Source organism: Suricata suricatta, chromosome 5 (assembly GCF_006229205.1).
Source record: "Suricata suricatta isolate VVHF042 chromosome 5, meerkat_22Aug2017_6uvM2_HiC, whole genome shotgun sequence".
Classification (NCBI taxonomy): Eukaryota; Metazoa; Chordata; class Mammalia; order Carnivora; family Herpestidae; genus Suricata; species Suricata suricatta.
In genome coordinates, this window is record NC_043704.1 from 126,259,786 (window position 1) to 126,281,800 (window position 22,015).

General features: G+C 51.2%; 1 protein-coding gene across 1 annotated transcript in view; it reads left to right on the forward strand.

Annotated features, from left to right (window-relative positions):
• RAB6B (RAB6B, member RAS oncogene family) overlaps positions 1-22,015 on the forward strand; it is a 32,360-nt gene that overhangs the window by 5,390 nt on the left and 4,955 nt on the right. The window contains exons 2-6 of the mRNA XM_029940253.1: positions 15,041-15,094; positions 15,253-15,358; positions 16,861-16,972; positions 18,050-18,143; positions 21,010-21,076. Coding sequence (XP_029796113.1) covers positions 15,041-15,094; positions 15,253-15,358; positions 16,861-16,972; positions 18,050-18,143; positions 21,010-21,076 — 433 coding nt within the window. The remainder of the gene's footprint in view (positions 1-15,040; positions 15,095-15,252; positions 15,359-16,860; positions 16,973-18,049; positions 18,144-21,009; positions 21,077-22,015) is intronic.

Genomic DNA, 22,015 nt, shown 5'->3' on the forward strand with positions numbered 1-22,015 from the left:
AGTTACTGTTACACGGCAGACCCTCTAGTGCTTGTGCCAAATCTGGGTTCCTGAAGCCTGAAGAACTAAGGAGTCTTCTGGGTTGGAGTGTGGGAAGGAGGTGTGGGACCAGAAGGAGGGGCTCTTTTCCATAGAATCTAAGGTGCCTTGTGTCTCTGGGTGGCACCTGGGGGAGTAGGCTTTTCTGTCCTTGTTAGAGGGGGTCAGAGTGAGGTCACACACCAAGAAGGATTCAGCATCTTCCCTTCTGCCTCAGCTCTTTTTTTCTCCTTCAAAATGACGCTCCATGCAGAAGAGGCCTGGGTTCAAGTCCCAGGTCTGTCACTTGACTGAGAAACCCTAGACTAGCATCCCAGTTGCATTTTCTTTTAACCTGGAAATTATTTGGGCAGGACTTAACCCCTATACCACCTACACCTGTTGCCTCAAATTTTAGCATAAAGATGTGGTTAATTTGTACTTAGACCATAGCCCACATTGGTCTTAAAGACTAGATAATGGAAAATCATCGGCCCAAAATACTCTTGACATAGATGTGCATTACTTAATAATATACAGAGAAGCAGAAAAGGACAAAAACTTGAAGACAACAGCAACGACTCTGCCACCAGCCCGGGTGGTAGTGATGGAATGCAGCTAACCAGAACACGCTACCCGCTACCAAAGCGTCCGGCTGGAAACTGGGCCTCACAGCCACCCCTCCGTTTGCACCTGGGCAGCGCCAGCCACTCCGCTGGATGGTGCTGTGCTTCCGGCGGAACACAGAACTCTAGTCCTCATGTAACTCTAGCAACACGATGATTTTATTACATTAAGAGAGTGGAGTTCCATCTTTGCAGACATCAAGTTCTGTGGCCAACATGTGAGGCGACAGTCTTCTGTAGTAAAATCCCCCCAAATGCCAAGCATCTTGGCAAGACTCCCCTGCCCTCTGAGACCCACAGGAGCACCAGCAGTCACCCAGGCGCCCCCTTTGGAAATTATCTGGTTCTGGACTGAGAGCAGACTTGTCCTTGTGCTAACATCTTTTCTTTCCTTCCCTCCTCTCCCTTGCCATTTTCTCTCTCTCCTGTGGAGCATGTACAAATTAGCAGTGTGGTCACATTCTAGTACAGAGAGCTGATCAGTGGTGGCCTTAGAAGAAGGGTTGAGGTTTTCCAGGTGCAAGCGGTCACTGTGGGACTTGAGGTGGCACAGCCACACGGTGATGCTGTCAGCTTCCGGGCTCTTGCCCTCGCTCTGTTCCTGCGGCTGGTGTGTGGGTTCTCGTCTGCATGCAGGCTGGCTGCTGCTCCAGACATCACCTCTGCATTCAAGCCTAAAAAAGAAAGCAAGAGTTTCCCTAGAACAGCCTCCCCTCCAGCAGACTGCGGCTTAAGTCTCATTGGCCAAAACTGGGTCACCCAATCAATGATCACCCTTAGTCTCTGGAGAGGCTGGGAAAGCAGAGTTTCACTTCAACAGCCTTCAGGCAAACAAGGGAGTGAGAGGTGGCCAGTGGGTACTGGGTGAGTCCACCAGCAGCAGCTGCTGTGTCATAAGCTTAAAGGGACTCATGATGCAGTTCTCTGCCCCCAGATGTCCATAATCTGTCCTGTTCACTTTGTAGGTTTCCCCTCAGTGGCTCTTAGACACCCTCAAAAGTCCACCACTTGGAGCATTCTTTCACCCTGTTAAGAAGAGGGCTTTCATGCCTGGATCCTTTCAGGGCCCTTCAGGAAGCCTCCCATGGAGCATCAGGCCACATATCTATGGGCATCTGCATGGCTTTTGAAGGGACCTACTGATTTTGATGAAATTTAACCCCTTATTTAAAATCCAAGGTACATATTGTTTGCTTGATGTCCCAGACCACAGGAGATTAAAAAGCAATTGATAGATATTTAAATTGGGTGGCATTGAGCCCAAGCCACTCTGCACTGGGAGGGAAGTGGTCCCCAGGACTGTGCAGACTTCGAGGCTGAAGTGACTGAAAGCACCCAGGTACCTGCGCTGTGGCCTCCAGAAGCAGCGTCCTGTCCCCTAGAGCTCACTGCCACGCTGCTGGCAAGGGCAGACCCTGCCCAGCGCGTTTTCCAGAGGCTGCCGCCTCCTTCCGCCGCAGCGCCAGCTTGTCAGCCTGAATCCTTAAGTGTTGCCAGCCTCATTTGCATGCTGATTTGCATGACTCTAGCCTCTGCTCTCATCTGATGGTTGGTGCAGAGCACCACAAACAGCAGCTTCATTGTCAAGGGCTTGTCATGCCCAGCTGCTTTCTGCCACTTATGGACGCTTCCCCAGCCACGGACCAAGGCCTGGCCAAGGCTAGAAAAAGGCACACATACACTCCTTTTCAGGATTTCTCTTCCGGAGAAGAGTCTTGCGTCAATTTATGCAAATCACCATGCAAATTTCCACTGCAGACTTTATTACTGTGTCTTGTCAGAATGTGGATGCAAAATATATTTCATAATAAATGCACATAGCAAGAAGATTTCAACAAGTGCCTCAGGAAACATCTCTTTCCTTGGGGATCCAATGGGCCGATGGCTCTTTTGTGCAGCTGGAGGCGTGTAATGTACTGTCAGTCTGTGCTGTGTTTCTGAACCCCTGTTGACACTGTGTAATACCGCCTTCAAAAGAAGATGAATGTGGATGTGGCTGTGAAATCTGTGTTTGTTAAGATTCCTCAGAGTTTGCATAAAACGAAATGCCTGCTACTTTTCATAAGCAGTGGTGTTTGTGAGCACGGTATTAAAGGGATAAATAGCGGAGTGGCCTCCTGGGAGGGGCATCAGGCAGTACAGGAGGCTTGTGCAGCACAGCTCAGGAGGGAAGGGGCGATCAGGGGGATCGTGGACTGGCAGGAGGGCCCCCAAAGTCAAGCCTGCTGCTCACGTGTCTTGATATCCTCTTTACATTCCTAAGGCATAGTTACCAGCAAGAATGATTTACTTGTAAGGAAATGAAGTATAGAGAATGAATACTTTGACTCCAGGGCAAGCTAGAAGATGGATGTGGTCTCCTTTAGAACCCAGCTAACCTTTCTGGAAGCCCTGGGAACACTATTATTAATAAGAGATATTAACAGGGATTATAAGCACAAAGTTTCCTAGAGCAAGGAAGCTTGGGAACATTGGGTTCCATGAAATTGTTCATGTTTCTTTAGTGTAGGACTTCTCAGAGCCTTTACTGTGCCAGTGTGTTTTCTGGCTCTCCATTAGGAGCTGGAATAGGCAGCCTTTCTCAGAAACACTTGATTACGGTTTCCCTTTATCCTGTAGATTGCCTCATAGGGTTGTATTTCACATAATCAGTCTGAGACCTGTTGGAGCATCTTCTGTGGGGTAGGTTTACACAGGTTCTCTTGAAAATCCCCTAGTCCGTTGGTCCATCCTCATTTTTGTTTAGACAGAGTACCTTCAAGTGGTCTAACTTCTGTGATCTGCAGCCTTTGAAGGAAGCTGTGATTAGCTCCATTTTAGAGAGCAGAAGCTTCGCTGGGGAAGCCAGTGCTCTTCCAGACCCATCACAGAGTACTCAGACCCTGCCAAAGCACTGGCAGAGGTCACTGAAAACAGCACACGACCCCATCCAGGTCCATTTGGTGGCAGTGGGGCACTCTGCTAGTGGCCTGCCACCTCCTCTGGGACTGGCATGATCAGCATGGGGAGGCACTGAAGGAAGCCTGCATTTGCCGGCAGAAACCTGCCCTTCCCTCCTGGTCACCTCAGCCTCTCAGCCTCTGGCATGACCAGGGCTGTGTGCATACGATGGACCTGGGCTGTCCTTCCCCACCGCACACCCACACAGGCTTGGGACACCCGTTCCTGCCCACAGACACGTACTTGTACATGCAGATGAACGCGTAGCCACACGCACGTGTGTATATCTTCACTCGGGTCCACCCCCACACAGTCATACACATGTTCCCATCAACACACACCTCTGTGACACGTGCTGGCCTTCCGGAGGGGGTGTGGGTTGTGGCAGGTAACAGGGAGGGCCTAAGGCTTTGGGGGCCTTTTGTGTGAGGGGGTGGCCTGCCTGAGTGGCTAGTTCTTTTTGCTTGATGTCTCCATGTTATCCTGTCAGATAATTCCTATCGATGTGTTTTCAGATTTGCTGTTTCATCTTTCGTCTGCTGTTAAGTTTGTCAGTGACTTAAAAATTTCAGATATTTATTTTTCAGTTCCAAGTTTGTGTTTGGGTCTTCTTATAGCTTCTCTTTCTCTGCAGAGATTCTTTTAATCTGTGCCTTCATTATGATCATATTTTTCTTTATATATTTAAGCACAATTACATTTAAACTACTTGCTACTTTTAGTGTCTGGGTCACCTCAAGGTTAATCTTTTTCTTGAATATGGCTTTTATTTCATATGCTGAGTAATAAAAGGTTCATCCTACGCATTGTGATTAAGACTGTGGATTTTTTTTGTTCCTTTTGGAAGAGTATTGGTTGGATCCAGATTCTCGGTTCTGTTCCCTGTGGTAGGCAGCAAAGTGAAGTTCTGTTCAGGTTTGTTGGTTTGGTTTGGTTTTCAGTTTTAGATAGGCTGCTTGGGGTCTGCTTGGGTTGGTCAGAGATTTGGGCAGCTTTTATTTGTAGAGTTTGGGGTGCCATTTCTGTAGCTATCTCATGCTTAGGATTTTTCACATTTTCTGGCTATTGTGGTAGCTTTGGGTTCTGATTTACTTCTCAGCATGACTGTGGATTTCTTGCCAAATTTTAGCCACCCCTGATCTCTAGCTGGGGCTGCCCTCAGATGAGTGAGCAGTAATACAAACAGGAACCTCACGCAGGGCCGTTTCCTTTTTTTAAAAGTCGACTCCCCTCCGGTTTCTGCCTGCTTTTGGTCACTTTCTAGTGCTTTCAGATAGTTGTTTTATTTTGTTAAGAGTTCATAATAGTAATCTGCAAGAGGGTTGGTCTGCTAGGGATGCTGCCATGAAGGAAATCAGAACTGGAGCACCTGAGTGACTCAGTCAGTTGAGCCAACTGTTGATTTCAACTCAGGTCATGATTCCAGGTCTCATGTTCATATTCTCTCTCTCTCTCCCTCTCCCTCTCTTCCCCTCTTCCCCCCCACACACTCCCTCCCTCTCTCTTCCCCCCTCCTTCCCTTTCTCTCTCTCCCTCTGCCCCTCTCCTACACAAACATTCTCTCTCTCTAAAATTAAAAAAAAAAAAAAGAAATCCAAAGTCTCCCATTCCCTCCATCTGGGCCTTTCCCTTCACACCTCCTAGCCTCCACTGCACACCCATTTTCACCTGCTGGGAAGTTAGTAGTCACTGGGGGGCTCTCAAGAAATCAGTTAGAAACTGGATCTCCCTCCTCTCACTGCACTACCCCTTCTCACTACACTCATCTTTCCCATCCATCAAAGACCACACTTCTGTGTGCTAATCTTCCCTCCTCTACAAGGTTGGAAGTTCCAGACTGTAAGATTTAATAGATGGAGGCAGAGATGGGAGGAAAGAGACCACGTTATGGAGCCAAGAAAGCCTTTATTGGGGTCTGCGATTCCCAGGCGAGGTTCCATGGCCCAGGGAGTGGGGAGTCGGGGAGGTCGTGCCTGAAAGGCGATGGGGGGGGGGCGTATGGGTGAGGGGGTTCTGGGTTTGATCTTGATCTTGGGAGGGCAGATTATCACTTAAGGGCCTTTCCGGGGCGGGCGTGGCGGGATGGAATAGGTTGCCTCCTCTGTCAGGGTGATGGGAAGCTGGAGCTTCATGATTGGCTGCTTCCAAATGGGGCAGGACATCCCAGGTCTGCAGGTGAGGGGTGGGGAGGTCGTCTGTGCACGTGTTCTCCTCCAGCCCCCAGAGAAATGGCCGCTCGGTCGCCCCCTTAAGGTGACTCTTACAAAGACTGAATCTGAAACACGGAATAGGTATTAACCAGGCGGTAGAGCATTTCAGAGGAGGGCCCAGCTCCTCAAGGGCAGGGACGAGGGCTTGCACTGCTCAGTGACTGACACATAGCAGGCATTCCAGGATGAGGAAGTGATCGAGTATTAATTACAGCGCTAGCCAGAAAGGAGCTGCCCAGCGAAGACCGTGACTGTCTTGTCCTTGCAGACGTAGCCTGAGCGAGATGGGCTCCAGCTGGCAGTGCTGTGGGGCCAACTGCTTGTGCCTCTTGTCTGGGAAAATAGATGATGCCCGGGAGCCAGAAATTTCCTGGTAACCGGGGCCTAGCCAAAGCCTTCTGAAAAGTTCTTGTTTTTGCTCAGTCCTTAGAGAGCTGACTTTTGTTGTCCTTGTTAAAATGCAAATGAAGTTCCTCTTAAGTAGGCTCTGCTGAGCTATTATGGCTAATGACCATAAGAGTCTGACAATAGGAAGCCAGACAGGATGTGACCCCCCACGCAAACCCAATGACAGCTTCCGGGCACAGTGACAGCTTGAGAAATGAAGGGATTTCTGGAAGCAGAGAGAGTACCGCTGAGTAGTCAAAGTAGAGGCTTTGTGGTAAGGGAGACCTGAGTTCAAATCCTACTTCTGCCACACAGGTCCGACATGTGGCCTTGGTTTCTGAGTAAGCCTTCGTTTTCTCATGAATAGTACCTTCTGCATACCTGGGCATCGCCCTCTGTCTGTCACCCCAGGTAGGGAATCTGTCCCTCTTGGATACCACAGCCTCCTCAGACTGGTTCCAGCACGAGCTCAGCGTCTCGGAGGTTGTTTGCAAACTTGACTGCACAAATGAGTTATCTGCAGGCTTGTCTGGATTTCTGATTCCTTGACTGACACCCCAGAGATTGTGATTCTGTGTGTTTGTGTGGGGGCGCAGGAATCTGCATGTTTAACGGGCTCCTGATGTGACTCTAGAGCAAGTGGTTCATGCACTGCATGTTGAGAATCACTGAATCACTGGCCAGTGGGAGAGATTGCCGGGTATGAGATCTTTCCAGTTTCATACAGAAACTCTTAAATGACGGGCCCTTGAAGCCAACCAGAGGGCTCAGAAAATGACTTGCAGAATGTGACTTGCAGGGGAGCTGAATCTGAATAGGTTTTAACCACATGGAAGAGCATTCCAGAGGAGGGAACAACATTAGATAAGTAAGGCACAGAAATACAAAGTGACTCTGTGTGTGTGGTGTCTTGACCAGAGCATTACTACTAAAATATTAAGTAAAAAGCTGGACATTAGAGAAAAAGTGAGGGGCAGGCCCTGAACAGTTTGTAAGCCAAGCTGAAGTGTTTGGACTATTTCCTAGGGATAGTGGGGGAGTGAAATGGTCACATTTATGTTTTATAAATATTTTATTTATTTTTAATACAGAGAGAGACAGAGCATGAGAGGGGGAGGGGCAGAGAGAGAAGGAGACACAGAACTGGAAGCAGGCTCCAGGCTCTGAGCTAGCTGTCAGCACAGAGCCTGACGCGGGGCTCGAACCCACGAACGTGAGATCTGACCTGAGCCGAAGCCGGAGGCTTAACCAACTGAGCCACCCAGGCGCCTCACATTTATGTTTTAGAAAGATAGCCTGGTGCTGGATGAAAGATTAGCTATAAGGGAAGAGCCTGAAGGCAGAGAGGCCAGTCAGGAAACTGTTGAGGTTATTCAGATAAAAGAAGTTGGAAGTTGGAAGTCTATAGCTGCGCAGTGAGAATGGAGAGTGAAATGCTCAGGGGCAAAGTCATCAGCTTAAGGATTCTTCTGATGTGAGGGAGTGGACGAGATTGCATGGAGCAGGGAGGGATTCCAGAGGCTTCGGCCCCTGGAGTGGTGGAGGTGCCATTCATGGAGGGAGGAAAAGAGAAGCTGGTCTGGAGGGATATGATGGGCTCCGTGTGGGACGCACTGCGTCTAGTGAGATGTCTAGTAAACTGTTGGATGCTTGGATCTGGGGCTCAGGACAAAGGTAAGACCTGGAATGTACAGTGGAAAGATGTCAGCACATCCTGTTTGAAGCTGTGAGAGTAATGAGGTCCCCTGACACAGAACAGGGAACACCAACATTTTATGAATCGGGAGAGGAAGAAGTTCCTGCAAGAGTTAAATAAGGAACAGCAGTTAGAGAGGCAGGGAAGCCAGAAACAAGTAGTGTCATGGAAAGCAGAGAGAGGGAGGAAGGGTGTCAAGGAAGAGGATTGGTCATCAAGGTCACGTGCATCAATTGGGGCTTGGCTTAACAGTGTCCTTATAATTTGGAGGGGCACCTGGGTGGCTCAGTCAGTTGAGTGTCTGGCTCTTGATTTTAGCTCAGGTCATGATCTCGCGGCTCATGGATTCGGGCCCCAGGTCAGGCTCTGTGCTGACAGTTCAGAGCCTGGAGCCTGCTTCGGATTCTGTCTTTCATTCTCTCTCTGCCCCTACCCTGTTCCTGCTCTGTCTCTCTCTGTCTCTCAATAATAAATAAATGTAAAAAAAAAAAAGTTAATTAGGGCCCACTGGTGACAAATTACCACAGCTTCCCCTTATCTGGAAATGTTTTGCCTTCATTTTTGAATAAAAGTTTCACTGGTTATTGAATTCTAGGATGACATGATGGTGGTGGTGATGCTGTTTCCGTGGAACTTGAAAGATGCTTTTCCATGGTCGTCTGTCCTCCGTTGTTTCTGATGAGAACTCAGCTATCATTCTTGCCATTATCCCCTGTGTTTAGCATGTCCTCCTGTTCTCTGGCTCTTACCAAGTTTTCTCTGTATCTTTGGTCCAGCAATTTGACATGCCTACGTGTGGTTTTCTTTGTATTTGTCATGTAGGTTCACTGAGCTTCTTGGTACCATGTGTTAATGTTTCTAATTAAGTTGTAGAAAAATTTGGCTATTTTTTAAAAAAATCTTTTTGCTGATTCTGTCTTTATGAGACACCAATTGCATGTTTAGCAGATCACTTGATATTATCCTAGAAGTTCTAGAGATTGTGTTCATTTTTATTGTATGTTTTTTCTCTCTGTGCTCCAATGTGAACAGTTTATTTTGGCCTCTCAAATTCACCAACCTTTCTTTTGCAGTGTTCTAGCTGCTATTATACAAATCCAGTGCGTTTTTATTTCAGGTATTGTATTTTGTGGTGTTAGGATTTTTAGTTTTTGTTTTTAGAATTTCCGTGTATCTCTTCAAATTCATCATTCATCTTTCCCTTTATATGATTCTGAAGTTCTTCTCTGCTGTTCCGATATCTGGCTAATTTATGGGACTGTTTTCTTGATTGTGGCTTGAATTTCCTGCTTCTTCACATGTCTAAACCTTTTTATTGTGTAGTGGACGTTGTGAATACATGCATACCTTAGAGACCCTGTAGGTTTGGTTCCAGACCACTGCAGTAGAGTGATTACTATGATACAATGAATCGAATTTGGGGCACCTGGGTGGAGGGAGGGGCTCAGTTGGTTACGTATCGGACTTTGGCTCAGGTCATGATCTCACAGTTCATGAGTTCAAGCTCTGTATTGGGCTCTGTGCTGACAGCTCAGAGCCTGGAGCCTGCTTCAGATTCTGTGCCTCCCTCTCTCTCTACCCATCCCCCACTCATGCTCTGTCTCTCTCTCTCTCAAAAATAAACATTTTAAAAATGAGTCAAATTAATTTTTTGGTTTCCCAGTGCATGTAAAAGTTGTATTTATACTATACTGTAGTCTATTAGAGTATAATAACATTATATCTAAAAAAATAATGTAGATATCTTAATTTAAAACCCTTTATTGCTATAAAATGCTAACCATCATCTGAGCTTTCAGCAAATTATAATCTTGCTGGTGGAGGGTCTGGCCTCAGTGTTGGTGGCTGCTGACTAATCATAGTGGTCGTTGTTGAAGGTTGGGGTGACTGTGGCAATTTCTTAAAATAAGACAACAGCAAAGTTTGCCACAGTGGTCGACTCTTCCTTTCACCAATGGTTTCTCTGTAGCAAACAGCATATGATGCTGTTTGATAGTATTCCACCCACAGTAGAGCTTCTTTCAAAAGTGGGGGCCAGACCCCTCAAACTCGGCCGCTGCTTTTTCAACTAAGTTCATGTGATATTCCAAATCTTCTGTTGTCATTTCAACAGTCTCCCCAGCATCTGCACCAGGAATAGATTCCGTCTCAAGAAAACACTTTCTTTGCTCATCCATAAGAAGCAACTCCTCATCCATTCAAGTTTTATCAGTAGATTGCAGCAAGCCAATCCCTTCTTCTGGCCCCACATCGAGTTTTCTTGCTGTTTCCACCACATCAGCAGTTAACTTCCCCCACTGGAATCGAACCCTCAACGTCATCCATGAGTGCTGGAATCAACCTCCCAACTTCTGTTAATGTTTACATTTTGACCTCTTCTCCTGCATGACAAATGTTATTCATTGCATCTAAAATAGTAAATGCTTTCCAGAAGGTTTTGACTTACTTTGCCCAGATCCATCAGAGGAATCACTATCTATGGTGGCTATACCCATAAAAAATGTGTTTCTTAAATAAGATAATAAGACGTACAAGTCAGAATTACAACTTGATCCTTGGGCTGAGGATGATGTTATGTTAGCAGGCACAAAAACAACATTAATCTTCTGGTACATCTCTGTTAGAACTTGGATAACCAGATGCATTGTCAACGAGTAGTAGTACTATTTTGAAAGGATCCTTTTTTCTGAGCAGTAGGTGTTACCAGTGGACTTACAATATTCAGTAAACCATGTTGGGAACAGATGTTCTGTCATCCAGGCTTTATTGCTCCATTTATAGAGCACAGGCAGAGTAGATTGAGCATCGTTCTTCAGGACCCTAGGATTTTTGGAATGGCAAATGAGCACTGGCTTCAACTTAAAGTCACCGGCTGCACTGGTCCCTAACCAGAGTCAGCCTGTCTTTTGGAGCTTTGGAGCCAGGCATTGACTTCTCCCTAGCTATGAAAGTCCTAGGTGCCATCTTCTGACATGCGGCTGTTTTGTCTACATTGAAAATGTGTTGTTCAGTGTGGCTACCATTGTCAAAGATCTCAGCTACATCTTCTGGGTCACTTGCTGCAGCTTCTCTGTCAGCATCTGCTGCTTCATCTTGTACTTTTATGTTATCGAGACGGCTTCTTTCCTTAGAAAGAACCAACCTCTGCTGGCTTCCAGTTCTTCCTCTGCAGCGTCCTCACCTCTCAGCCTTCATAGAATTGAAGAGAGTCAGGGCCTTGCTCTAGACTAAGCTTTGGCTTAAGAGAATGTCATGGCTGGTTTGATCTTCAATTCAGACCACTCAGACTTTCTCCATATTGGAAGTAAGGCTGTTTCACTTCCTTTTTGTGTTTACTGGAGCAGTGCTTTTAATTTCTTTCAAGAACTTCTCCTTTACATTCACAGCTTGGCTACCTGTGTGGTGCCAGAGGCCTAGCTTTCAGCCTGTGTCAGCTTTTGACATGCCTTCCTCACTAAGCTTAATTACTGCTAGCTTTTGATTTAAAGTGAGAGACATGTGACTATTCCTTTCACATGGACACTCAGGATTGTGTAGGGCTGTTCATGGGCCTGATTTCAATATCATTGTGTCAGGAAAGCCTGAGGAGAGGGAGAGAGATGGAAGAGTGGCCAGTGCATGGAATAGAGAATACACACAACATTTATTAAGTTCATTGTCTTACATGGATGCAGTTCATGGCACTTTAAAACAATTGCAATAGTAACACCAAAGATCACTGATCATAGATCACCATAAAATATAATAATGGCTTTGGGTTTTCCCCTTAGTCCTCTGGTGGGACCTCAGTCCTGAGATAATACCCTTTTCCCAAAGCCAGCCTTCCTGGGTTTCCCATGGAGTGTTTCCCAAGTCCTTCTAACTCCTATAACTAGGGAGTTACCTCTGGGGGAAAATTGGTGAAATGCAGCTCTCACTTCTTTCTCTTTCCTTCCTCCAAAGACTGTCACCTCTCCATTTCCTGTCTACTTTTGATCACTCTTCAGTGCTTAAAAATTACTTCTTGTATTTTTCCACAGTTTATAATAGTTACCTGTGGGAGGGTTCCCTTGATAAAAACTACTCAGCCATTATTTAAAACAAAACATAGGAATATATTTTGGGGCAGAGCTGATGGTTCAGCCATTCCCAGGGACAACGCCTGTGCTTTGGCAAGAATCCGTACAGCTGCGGGAGGATCTTCTGTGGCTCAGTGGCCTGGCTTGGTGGAGACAGAGTGGTCACTTAAGGAAGAACCATGAGAGTGAGACTAAAGGTGAGAGAGCGCTGAAGAGGTAGGAAGTCGGCCTCTTCCGGCTTCCATTTCCTCAGTAAGGTGGTCAGGCTTTTGTGAGGGGTGATGGAGACAAAGTATGTGGCTGTTCAGTAATGGTGTTTTGATTGTGGAGACCACTGAGTTGAGCTTTGCCAAGGCTTGATCCAAATGGCACAATTCTTGTGTCATCTGGTAACTTCAGTCCTTCATGGAAGCAGGAATGCCTTGTGCCAACGTGAGGTAAATTGGGGTTGTCATTGTTACACTGTGATTGCCAATATCACCATCACATCTATGCTGCCTGCGTTTGAGGGTTATGTTTCCCCATGGTTCTTTGCTATATTGGTTAGGCTACTGTTAGTCTGTGGTCAAAGAAACCCAAGATAACAGTAGCTTAAGCAAAGTAGAAGTTCCTTTCTCTCTCACACTGGGTATAAGCAGTCTAGGGCTGCTACCCTGACCCAGGCTCCCTCCATCTTGCTGGTCTGTCATCACTGCCGTTTCACCTTCCTCTGGACCAGCTGACATGACTTAACACCACCTGTCTTCATTCCAAGCCACAAGAAGGGGAAGGAGGGCAGCTGTGGGCATGTCAGCGCACCCCTCCCCCCATGAAAGACCCATCCCAGAAGATGCAGCCATCACCTTCACATCCCATTGACCAGTATTTAGCTACCCACCTGCAAAGGAAGCTGGGAAATACCATCTTTATTTGGGGTAGCCATGAATCTGTCTACACATCTAGAGTTCTACTGCAGAAAGGGAGACTGCATGGGCGCCTGGGTGGCTCAGTCAAACATCTGACTTCGGCTCACGTAATGATCTCACAGTTCATGAGTTTGAGCCCCACACTGGGCTCTGTGTTGTTAGCTTTGGACTCTTTGTATCCCTCTCTCTCTGCTCCTCCCCTGCTCGCACTCTGTCTCTCTTTCTCTCAAAAATAAACAAACACTAAAAGAAGGGTGGGGGAGGGAGGCTGCACATGGGAGGATAGCCACCACTCGTGAGGTCATGTACCTGGTTTTTAGCTCAAGGGTCACTTTACAGAAGGAACTTGAGGCCTCCCGGGGAGCCCGAGGAGCACTGATGAAGTGGGAGATTTTCACGTGGTCTGCACATTTCCCCTTCTGGGTATCAGAAGACAAGGACCACCACTCTACTGTAAATCAGTTAGCAGATGTTGTGTGACTCAAGGAACATGGTGGGTCCACAAGCGGCTTGTCTATTCCAGACTTGTTCCCCAGCGACTACACCATGTAGGAAATGTGTGCCAAATTGGGGGTAGAAGGAACCCAAGGGATCCCATGCTTTTAGTGCTGACCCTTCCAGCTTCGCCCCTGACTAGTGGAGTCACACCAGGCTTGCCCTGGTCTTTCATCTCCAAAGTGGATTTGGATTTGGATTGGGGTGTGTCTGAGGTGTGTGGCTAGCACCCATGTTCTAGAATTGTAAGAGTCCTCAATACTCCACAACTGTGCACAAAAGCAGGCTTCCACGGGGATCCAGCCATGCTGCGGAGCGAGTCGGAGGTCTGAACGTGCAGGTACCTGGCATGCTTGCGGACCGCCTGGGGGCTGCGGACTTGGGTTCTTCTGTCTCCTTGGGCTTCCCTGGGTTGTGGTCTTGGTAATCAGAAGTCACTGCACAGCTTCCCAAACAATGAAGCTTAATTTTTAATCTTTATTTTTGTTTCAAAATACTCTGTTTCTGCTTCTAGAACTATTACATGTCCAGTGTAGAAAATGTAGGAAATAAAGTATAACAAAGGAAGCAAACAAAATTACCCATAATGTCATTACTCATACTGGCACTATTAAGGCTTTACTGTATTTCTTTAATTTTAGTATCTAAGAAAATATGAAAAATATTTCTCTCTCCAGTTCATCAAATTGGGATCATACTGTATACATGATGTTTACAATCTGCTTTTTTTTCCACTTGACGGCCATTCCCTCAAATCCTTAAATATTTTTCAAGAATCTGATTGTAAGTGACTGCCGAGGATTCTAATCACATGGATGTGCCACATTGACTTAGTGCCCTGGACATTCAGGCTGGGTCTGAGTCTTTATTATTGTTAACTACATAGTGGTGACCTCTCCATTCCACACCGACAACTTCTTAGCTCCCTTCATAGATGCTGTGGGGCAGGTGAGCTCAGAGAGGTTGGATGGCCTGCCCAAGGCCACACAAGTGAGTAAGTGATGGGTCCCGGCCATCCGGCCACAAGACGGACTCACCCTGACCAGCCGCCTCTCCCCAGTGCCAGAAAAGAGAGGGCACAGGTGTGGCATAGGTGTGCTGGGGACGGTGGGCTCCTAATGTGCTGGTTTAGGTAGAAAAGAGTCAGTGTGATTTCCCAGGGAGACGCTGTTCTGGGTGGATTGTGACGCCCCCGAGGAAAGCCAGCTGCTCTCTGCTGACCCTACCGTAGCAAGCTGCCGCGCGCCCCACTCTGCCCCTGCCAGTGATGCACCCAAGTGATGCACCCAAGCCTGGGCGCCTGGAGGGGCACCTGGAGGGGAGGCTGTGAGGGTGGGAGGCAGGTGAGGCCAAGCAGGCTTGGGCAGGGAGACCACTCAGCACTCACTCCTTGAGGCCCCTACCTGAGGAGGGCAGGAGGCATGCCTGCCAGTGGCCTTGATCCTGGGGAAGCCTCACCTGGCTCTCTCCTCCCCTTTGCAAACACTTTTGTCACTCCCTGAAGACCTGTCCTCATCCTACTTAGCTCCCACCCACTTCCTCTGCGAGGGACAACTGGGTTCACTCTCGAGTGTACAGGGGAGGCAGGGACAGCAGAGCAGAACCCGCCTTCAGTTTGGCCTGGGTGTCCTCTCTTTTGCTGGCTGTCACTGCCTGGATCGCTGAGCTTTTGCCCTTACCTGACACCTGTGCTTTTCTCTAACAGGCAACCATTGGGATTGACTTCTTGTCAAAAACCATGTACTTGGAGGATCGTACGGTGAGTGCGTGACTTTAGAACAGGAAAGACAGGGAGGGCCTGCTTTGGAGCCCGTGGCTGGGCACCCGTGAGAGAGCCCGTGCCTACCCCAGCCCCCACCCCACTGTGAGGACGGCACTGACCCCCCTGCCCACGCTCCCCACACCTCCTCGTGACAGGTGCGGCTGCAGCTCTGGGACACGGCCGGCCAGGAGAGGTTCCGCAGCCTGATCCCCAGCTACATCCGGGACTCCACAGTGGCCGTGGTGGTTTACGACATCACAAGTGAGTGTGGGTCCTGGGGGCAGAGGGAGGGTGGCTCATGGGCTCCAGGACCTTTGTGTGTGCATGCGCGTGTGTGTGTGCAAGCACACGTGAGCACACATGCATGTGTATGCACACGTGTGTGCTCAACAGCTGACTGACAGAAGACCGGCCCTTAGTGGTGGGAGGTGACTTGCCTTCCAACACCAGCATGTCCTCACCTCCCCCCTCTCCTGTGTACGGGACCGAGCTGGCCCTGCTCCCACCTGCCTTCCTTGGCCCTGACGGCTGGAAAGACCCTTGTGGGGTGACTTGTGGGTGTGTGTGTGACCGGATGGGAGCAGATGCTGGTCTCTGGGCCAGCCTTGACCTGGCAGCCATGGTTTGTCAGCTGGCATCCCAGCTTCTCTGTGGGGCTGATGGGAGGCAAGGCCAAGCGGGTCTGGGAGAGCACTTCTCACACAGTGCAGCTCCTGTGGCCAGAGCAGCTGCTCTTGAGAGCAACTGCACAGCCCCAGGGAGGCCCGTCCCGGGGAGAGGGGGGTGGTGGTGAGGGTGCCGGGGCTGGTGCAGGGCCGTGGCTGCCCAGCCGGGTGTAGCCCTTGTGCTGTGGTTGTGCCTGTGGCGGGAGGGCGCCCTGGGTGCCATCCGCAGCACTATCACGTGGGGAAGCACGTGCGGCCCCTGCCTCGAGCCCGTGGCCCCTGGCTCTGCGAGGCCCCTCTCTCCACTCCTCCGTGACCACAGGCTGCACACACACCCTGAGGACAGGTGAGAGTGGGGCCTTCAGCCTGGGTTCCTCCACCCGACGGGAGCAGTGGGGAGAGCAGGCTGGGGGAAACCGAGGCTTCCTGAGATAGGCTGCCCCCCCCTGCCCCTCGCGCGTGTGTGCTGCTGACTGGTGGGCAGCCCCCTGCGACTGCTCCCCACATCTTCCAACGGAGAGGAGGGACGCCCTAAAATGGCCTTACCTCTTGTTGCTGTTGTCTCTCATGGGGCCGCCTTCTCCCTCCTGCTTGCAGATCCTGAGGTTCTTTTCGGAAACTCTGGCCTCTCCCGGGCCATACTGAGCTCCCCTCAGCGGGAGGCCACTCAGTAGGGCCCTCCTCCCCCAGGGGCTCCTGTGGTCCCCCTGCCAGTACACACATACGTGTATACACACGTTTCCAAGCTGAGCCAAAGCCGGTGTACCCATTGCTCACACTCTGCTCTAAGCCCCCAAAGTCAGGTCTGATTCTCAGGTGGGCCCCTAAAAGCACTAGTACTGTAGCACATCACGACAGTGACCTTCCAACAGGGTGACTTGCAGGGAATGGTCAGCCACTTGTGTCTCTCCAGGGTCCTGAGGCAGCAGCTCCACAGATGCCTGGGCCCTCACCCTGGAAGGCCCCGACCTAGTGGTCTGGCCGTGAGAATGCACAGTTCCCCCCCTCCCCCAGCTGCTGGTTTCCTGCCTTCCCACCTCCCCCTCACCCTGCTCAGGCTGGCTCTCACTCCGTTGTGTCCTCACTCTCTGCCTCCAGATCTCAACTCCTTCCAGCAGACCTCGAAGTGGATTGATGACGTCAGGACAGAGAGGGGCAGTGATGTCATCATCATGCTGGTGGGAAACAAGACGGACCTGGCAGACAAGAGGTAGGTGTGAGGGTGCGGGGTGCTGGCACGCCCGGCCTACCCTCCACCCCTCCGCAGCTCCTCCTGGACCAGGAGTTCCGGGAGCGTGTGAGTGACGAGTCTGTGCTTCTGACCCGTCCCCATGCACCTGGGGCACTGGAGGCTCCGAGAGCACCGGTAGACCCTTGTCCCCAGTGTCTCAGCTGAAGCCCCACCTTCCCCCACCAGCAGAGACACTCCTCCGAGGGATGTCTGCACAGAGCCCCGTGTGCCCGGGCTGGCATAGCAGTGCATGGTCTGGGGCCTGGCTGTGGCCACAGCCCGGCCACAGACAGCAGTCCCTTGGGCCTCCATTGGCTTCTGCTGGTGCTTGGTCTCCGCCCACCAGATACCTGCGCCGGTGTGGGGGCTCTGGTCCCCAGTGTGAACATGTAGACTCTCCAGTTTCTATGTCTGGGTAGGCGGGACACTTCCTCCAAAGAGGCTGCTCCATGGCTGCCTCCAGTGCAGACAGGGCTGACTTAGGGCCACCTACATGCATTTGTCCACTTATCTCATGGGACCCGACTTGGTAAGATATAGCGACAGGTCCTGGGCTCTGCCCCTCGTGAAGTGTGCTCTGACCCTCTACAGAATTCTCTGACTTCGAGCCCACGGTGTTAGGGTCCTGTCCTTAAAGGAAGGGGAATGAAGCTCAAAGCACAGTTCCATTGTCAAGTAAGCTCTAAGGATAATGTCCAGGCAGTCACTTCTAACCTCACTGTCCTCCTGTGGCAAAGGGGACTGATGACACCACGCAGAGAGGTGCTGTGTGCTTCAAGGTGCTTTCTGGAGGCAGACACACAGGATGGTGGACTCTTGGGGAAGGATGGGAAGGCCCACTGCCTGCCGCAGGGGCTGCTCCTGAGCGGGAAGGCACCGTGGAAGGACAGGGGACAGCGGGGGTCCTGCCATGCCCCATGCCCTCTGTGCTGGACGGGGGCCCTGAATGGGAGCCCTGTGCTCAGGGCTGACAGGTGGGCTAGACACCCCCCCTCACCTCAGGCTGCTCCCTCTGCCTCTGCCAGGGGCTGATTTCCCCCCTGCCCTCACTCGCAGGCAGATAACCATCGAGGAAGGGGAGCAGCGTGCCAAAGAACTGAGCGTCATGTTCATCGAGACCAGCGCCAAGACTGGCTACAACGTGAAGCAGGTAGGACGCACCTGGTCCTGATTCCGGCCAGCCTGGCCACCGGGCCACGTCAGCTGTGGGCCTGAGGGGCTGGTGACCAGGTTGGGAAAGGCAGCCTGAGCACCATAAACGCGACCCAACGGGGAGCAAGCTGAGGAGGCACACGAGAGGGAGAGAGTGCTCACTCCGGGGGTGTCCGCAGCATGTCATCATTAGCCACCATACAAGCTGCCGGCTGCATGGTCCCTGTGACATGCTGTGAGTGTCATGAGTGTCCAGACACCAACTTCCAGGTGAGAGAAGTAGCATTTCCTGGCATTTTACCTGACCTGGGACAGGGGTACAGGAAATTCAGTCCAACCAGCATTTTGGAGTTCATGCCTTGTGCTCGGCCAGTGCTCAGCGCTGTGCAGGGCCGGCTGGGCTTGGAGAATGGAGCCTGCCCAGGGCGTGGGTGGAACACGCAGGGGGTGAGGCCTGGGGAATCAAGCCCGTCAGAGAAGCTGTAGTGGGGTTACGGCTGAGCCTTGTAGCAGGGGGCTCCCTAGGTTCCCAGACCCCCAAGGAGCCCACTGATGGGAACCAGCAGATCAGTGGACTTGGGTGGGAAAAAGCTACCCCTCCATCTTCAGTCACCTCCTGGAGCTCTTCAGCCCTTCCTTCAGCGTTGAATGCAGGCAACAGGACTCTGATGATGGCAGTCCCTGTGACTTCATCACAGCAGACCTCCCAGCCCTGTTCTTGTCACCTGGCTGTGGGACGGGTCCCTCGGCCTTTCCCTGCAGTGCCGCGGTTCACGGAGGTACTAGACTGCTGTCAGCTCTTTCTATTCAGCATGCTCGTGGGGAAGCAGATTCGCTGCTGTGTAACAGGCTTGTGTCCTTAGAGAGGGTCTAAGTGTATTTCAGTTCTGAGCTGTTTCCTTTATGCTCCTGTATGACTGATGTCACTTACAAGGAGCCCACAGGTTTCAGCAGACTGCCAGAGGGGTGTTTCAAGAAAGGTTAGGAGGCTCTGCCTTCGAGGAAGAGAGGGCATGAAGAGGTGAGGAGGTAGAGTGTTGCAGACAAGTGTACCGTGTGAGCAGGGTTGCGGCAGGAGGGGTGCTGCGCCGTAGGGAGTGTGCTGGGTGAGGAGCGTGGCTCGGTGGGCACGTCACTTCGTCCCTGCCACCCCCAGCAGTGCCTGGGACGCTCCGCAGCTGCCCATGCAGCAGCTGGTCTGGATGCAGCACTAGTTCACCCGATGTGGGCAGGGGCCGTGCTGCGGGGGCAGGTGGCGGAGTGGAGAGAGAGACAGGAGGGGCCGCAGTGCCCCCCCCACCTGCCTCAGTGCCTTCCTCCCCAGTTGGAGTGCCCTCAGCAAGGCTCTGTTCACACCTAAGCCCTTCCCAGCACGGCTGTGGTGTCTCCTGGAGCAGGAGCGGCCTGTCCCTAGAGGCATGTAGGAGGCACTGAGCTGGTGCTGTTTGTGGCCCTGATGGGAAGTCAGAGGCAGCGGGGAAGCCACAGGCAGCAGTCCATAAGGCAGGTGGCTTCTGCCCCAGGGGGCAGGGACAGGGAGATGCTGATACCTCCATTATGTAGAACGCTCTGGAACCCAGGTGATGGTCTGAGCAGGAGTTAAATGTGGTCCGTCCAAATGCTGTGCGATTCAGAGGAGTCTTCATGCCGTGCAGACTCCTGGATTCTAAGTCTGATCATTTCTGCTCTTAGAGACCCCACGCGTCACCCCAGGAGGTTCCTCCTAACTGCCAGTTTGGCTGGTGGCAGAGGCTGTGACCATTTTGACAGGCAGACCAGGCCTGCCTGGGGAAGGCCATGAAGGAAGGCTCCAGGAGTGATGTGCCCTCAGTAGCCTCGCTCACTCCTTCCTGCCCGACTTGGAGCCCCCTCTGCAGGCTGCCCACAGGGTCCCATACCCTGCCAGGCCCATCGGTGACTTCCCCACTCAGGTCCTCACCGCCTTTGGCCCTGCCACCCAGCCTGGGTGCACTCATAGAGCTGGGCTCTAGGGTGAGACCATGAACAAGACCTACCTTAACTGAGTTCCTGGAGTTGGTGTGTATGCTGGGGGAGAGGGGGTGTTCAGAATCTTCTGGTGCCTTACACTTCCTTGTTTTGTACTTGTCACCTCCTAGGTCCCATGCGTTCCCCACCAGACATCCCCATGCACCGGTCCCCGTGAGCATGCGCACACACACACCACATACACACACACCACACACACACATTCTCCCTGTGCAGTTACAGACCTACCCACATGTGCACGTAGCCTGTACACATTCCGCCACACACTTACACAAACTCAGACACCACACATCCACATATTCCACATATATGCCTCTGCATACAACACACACATCACCCTAACACCCACACCCAAACAAACCCACACCATCACGCTCACACTCTAGTGTGCTTTTCTCAGAAGTCTCTTTCTGATGGGACCGGCGGCCCTGGCTCCCAGTATCCTTCTGTGGATGCCTGTGGACTCACAGAACCCCCTGAAGAGAGGGTCATTTGTCTCCAGAGCAGATCAAAAGTTGGTTCCCCACAGGGACAGTGGGACAGAAGCCCATCTAAGGGCCTAGATCATTTTCTGCACGGGGCTAGGTTCCTCACAGTCGCCATGACCCATACCCAGCTCCTGGTCACCCGTGGCCAGCCTGCCTGGGTGAGAGGCCTGCCACGGCCCAGACCTGCGACAGGACAGGTGCTAAGGGCACAGGAGAGAGAAGTTAGGTCCAGCCCCTGCCCTCCAGGGCACAGGAGGACAGACATGAGAGCAAGGCCCGGGTCAGGACAAGAGACAAGAGGGTAGAGATGTAGCTGGGGGCAGGAGGGAAGGGGCCAGAGGTTCATGCTGCATCTCCCCCTCTCTCTAGCTCTTCCGACGTGTGGCCTCAGCTCTGCCTGGAATGGAGAATGTCCAGGAGAAAAGCAAAGAAGGGAGTATCCTTTTCCTTTGACAAGTGAGTGAAAGAGAGGGAGAAGCCATCTATCCACTGACGTACTCACCTCGTATTTTAGGGCAGTGGGCGAGCCTCACTGGTCTCCAGCCCATCCTTCCCTGCTCATGAGTGTGGTGGGGGGGGGCCTCCTTTGTAATGCGACAGGGCTGAACTCCCGGGGCTTGAAGACCTCATCCAGCTCTAACAGCTCCTACCTCCAAAACAGTGGGGGGTTGGGTACCAGAGGGATGTGACTGACAGTGTGGGGCGGGAGTGAGAAATCCTAACTCTGCCCGTGTACAGCGAACATCACTTTGTATTTCATGGACACAAGCAGGGTGTCTGCTGCACAGGAAGGCTTCTGTGCACCCAGAACATGGTTCCACCCGCTCTCCCTGGGACACTACCTGCCGTGTCCTGCCTGCGTCCTCGGCCCAGCCCGCGCAGCCCGAGTGCCCCCCGCTCCGTGGGGCAGGGTCTGCGTGCCTCTTGCATGGTCTACCCCAAACCTCGGGTAACATGCAGAAGCTGAAATTGAGGTTCAGAGAAGTAGTCTGGATTTTCCCAATGGGAGGGAAGGCAGTCACTTTGCCATGTTACCAAAAAAAACGGTGTTCCTGTGTGTGTACACAAGATAAAAACGTATGCTATTTGTGTACACACACACACACACACACACACACACACACACACACACACAAGAAAAAAGAGAAAATAAGAGGAGGAAAAGTTAGAGGTCAAGTCATACTCAAATATTTGCCATGGCCAAAAAATGGCAAGGAGAGACAATGTGATCTCTAGAAGCATGGCTCTTTATAGTACTTAAAGCCAGAAGAATCTCTCCCCCCAGTCCGTACGCAGGGGCCGAGAAACGCCCGGGGACTGGGACGCGGGCAGCAGGCCCCAAAGCGCTGCGCAGGAAGAGCCCTTCTGTGCTGTG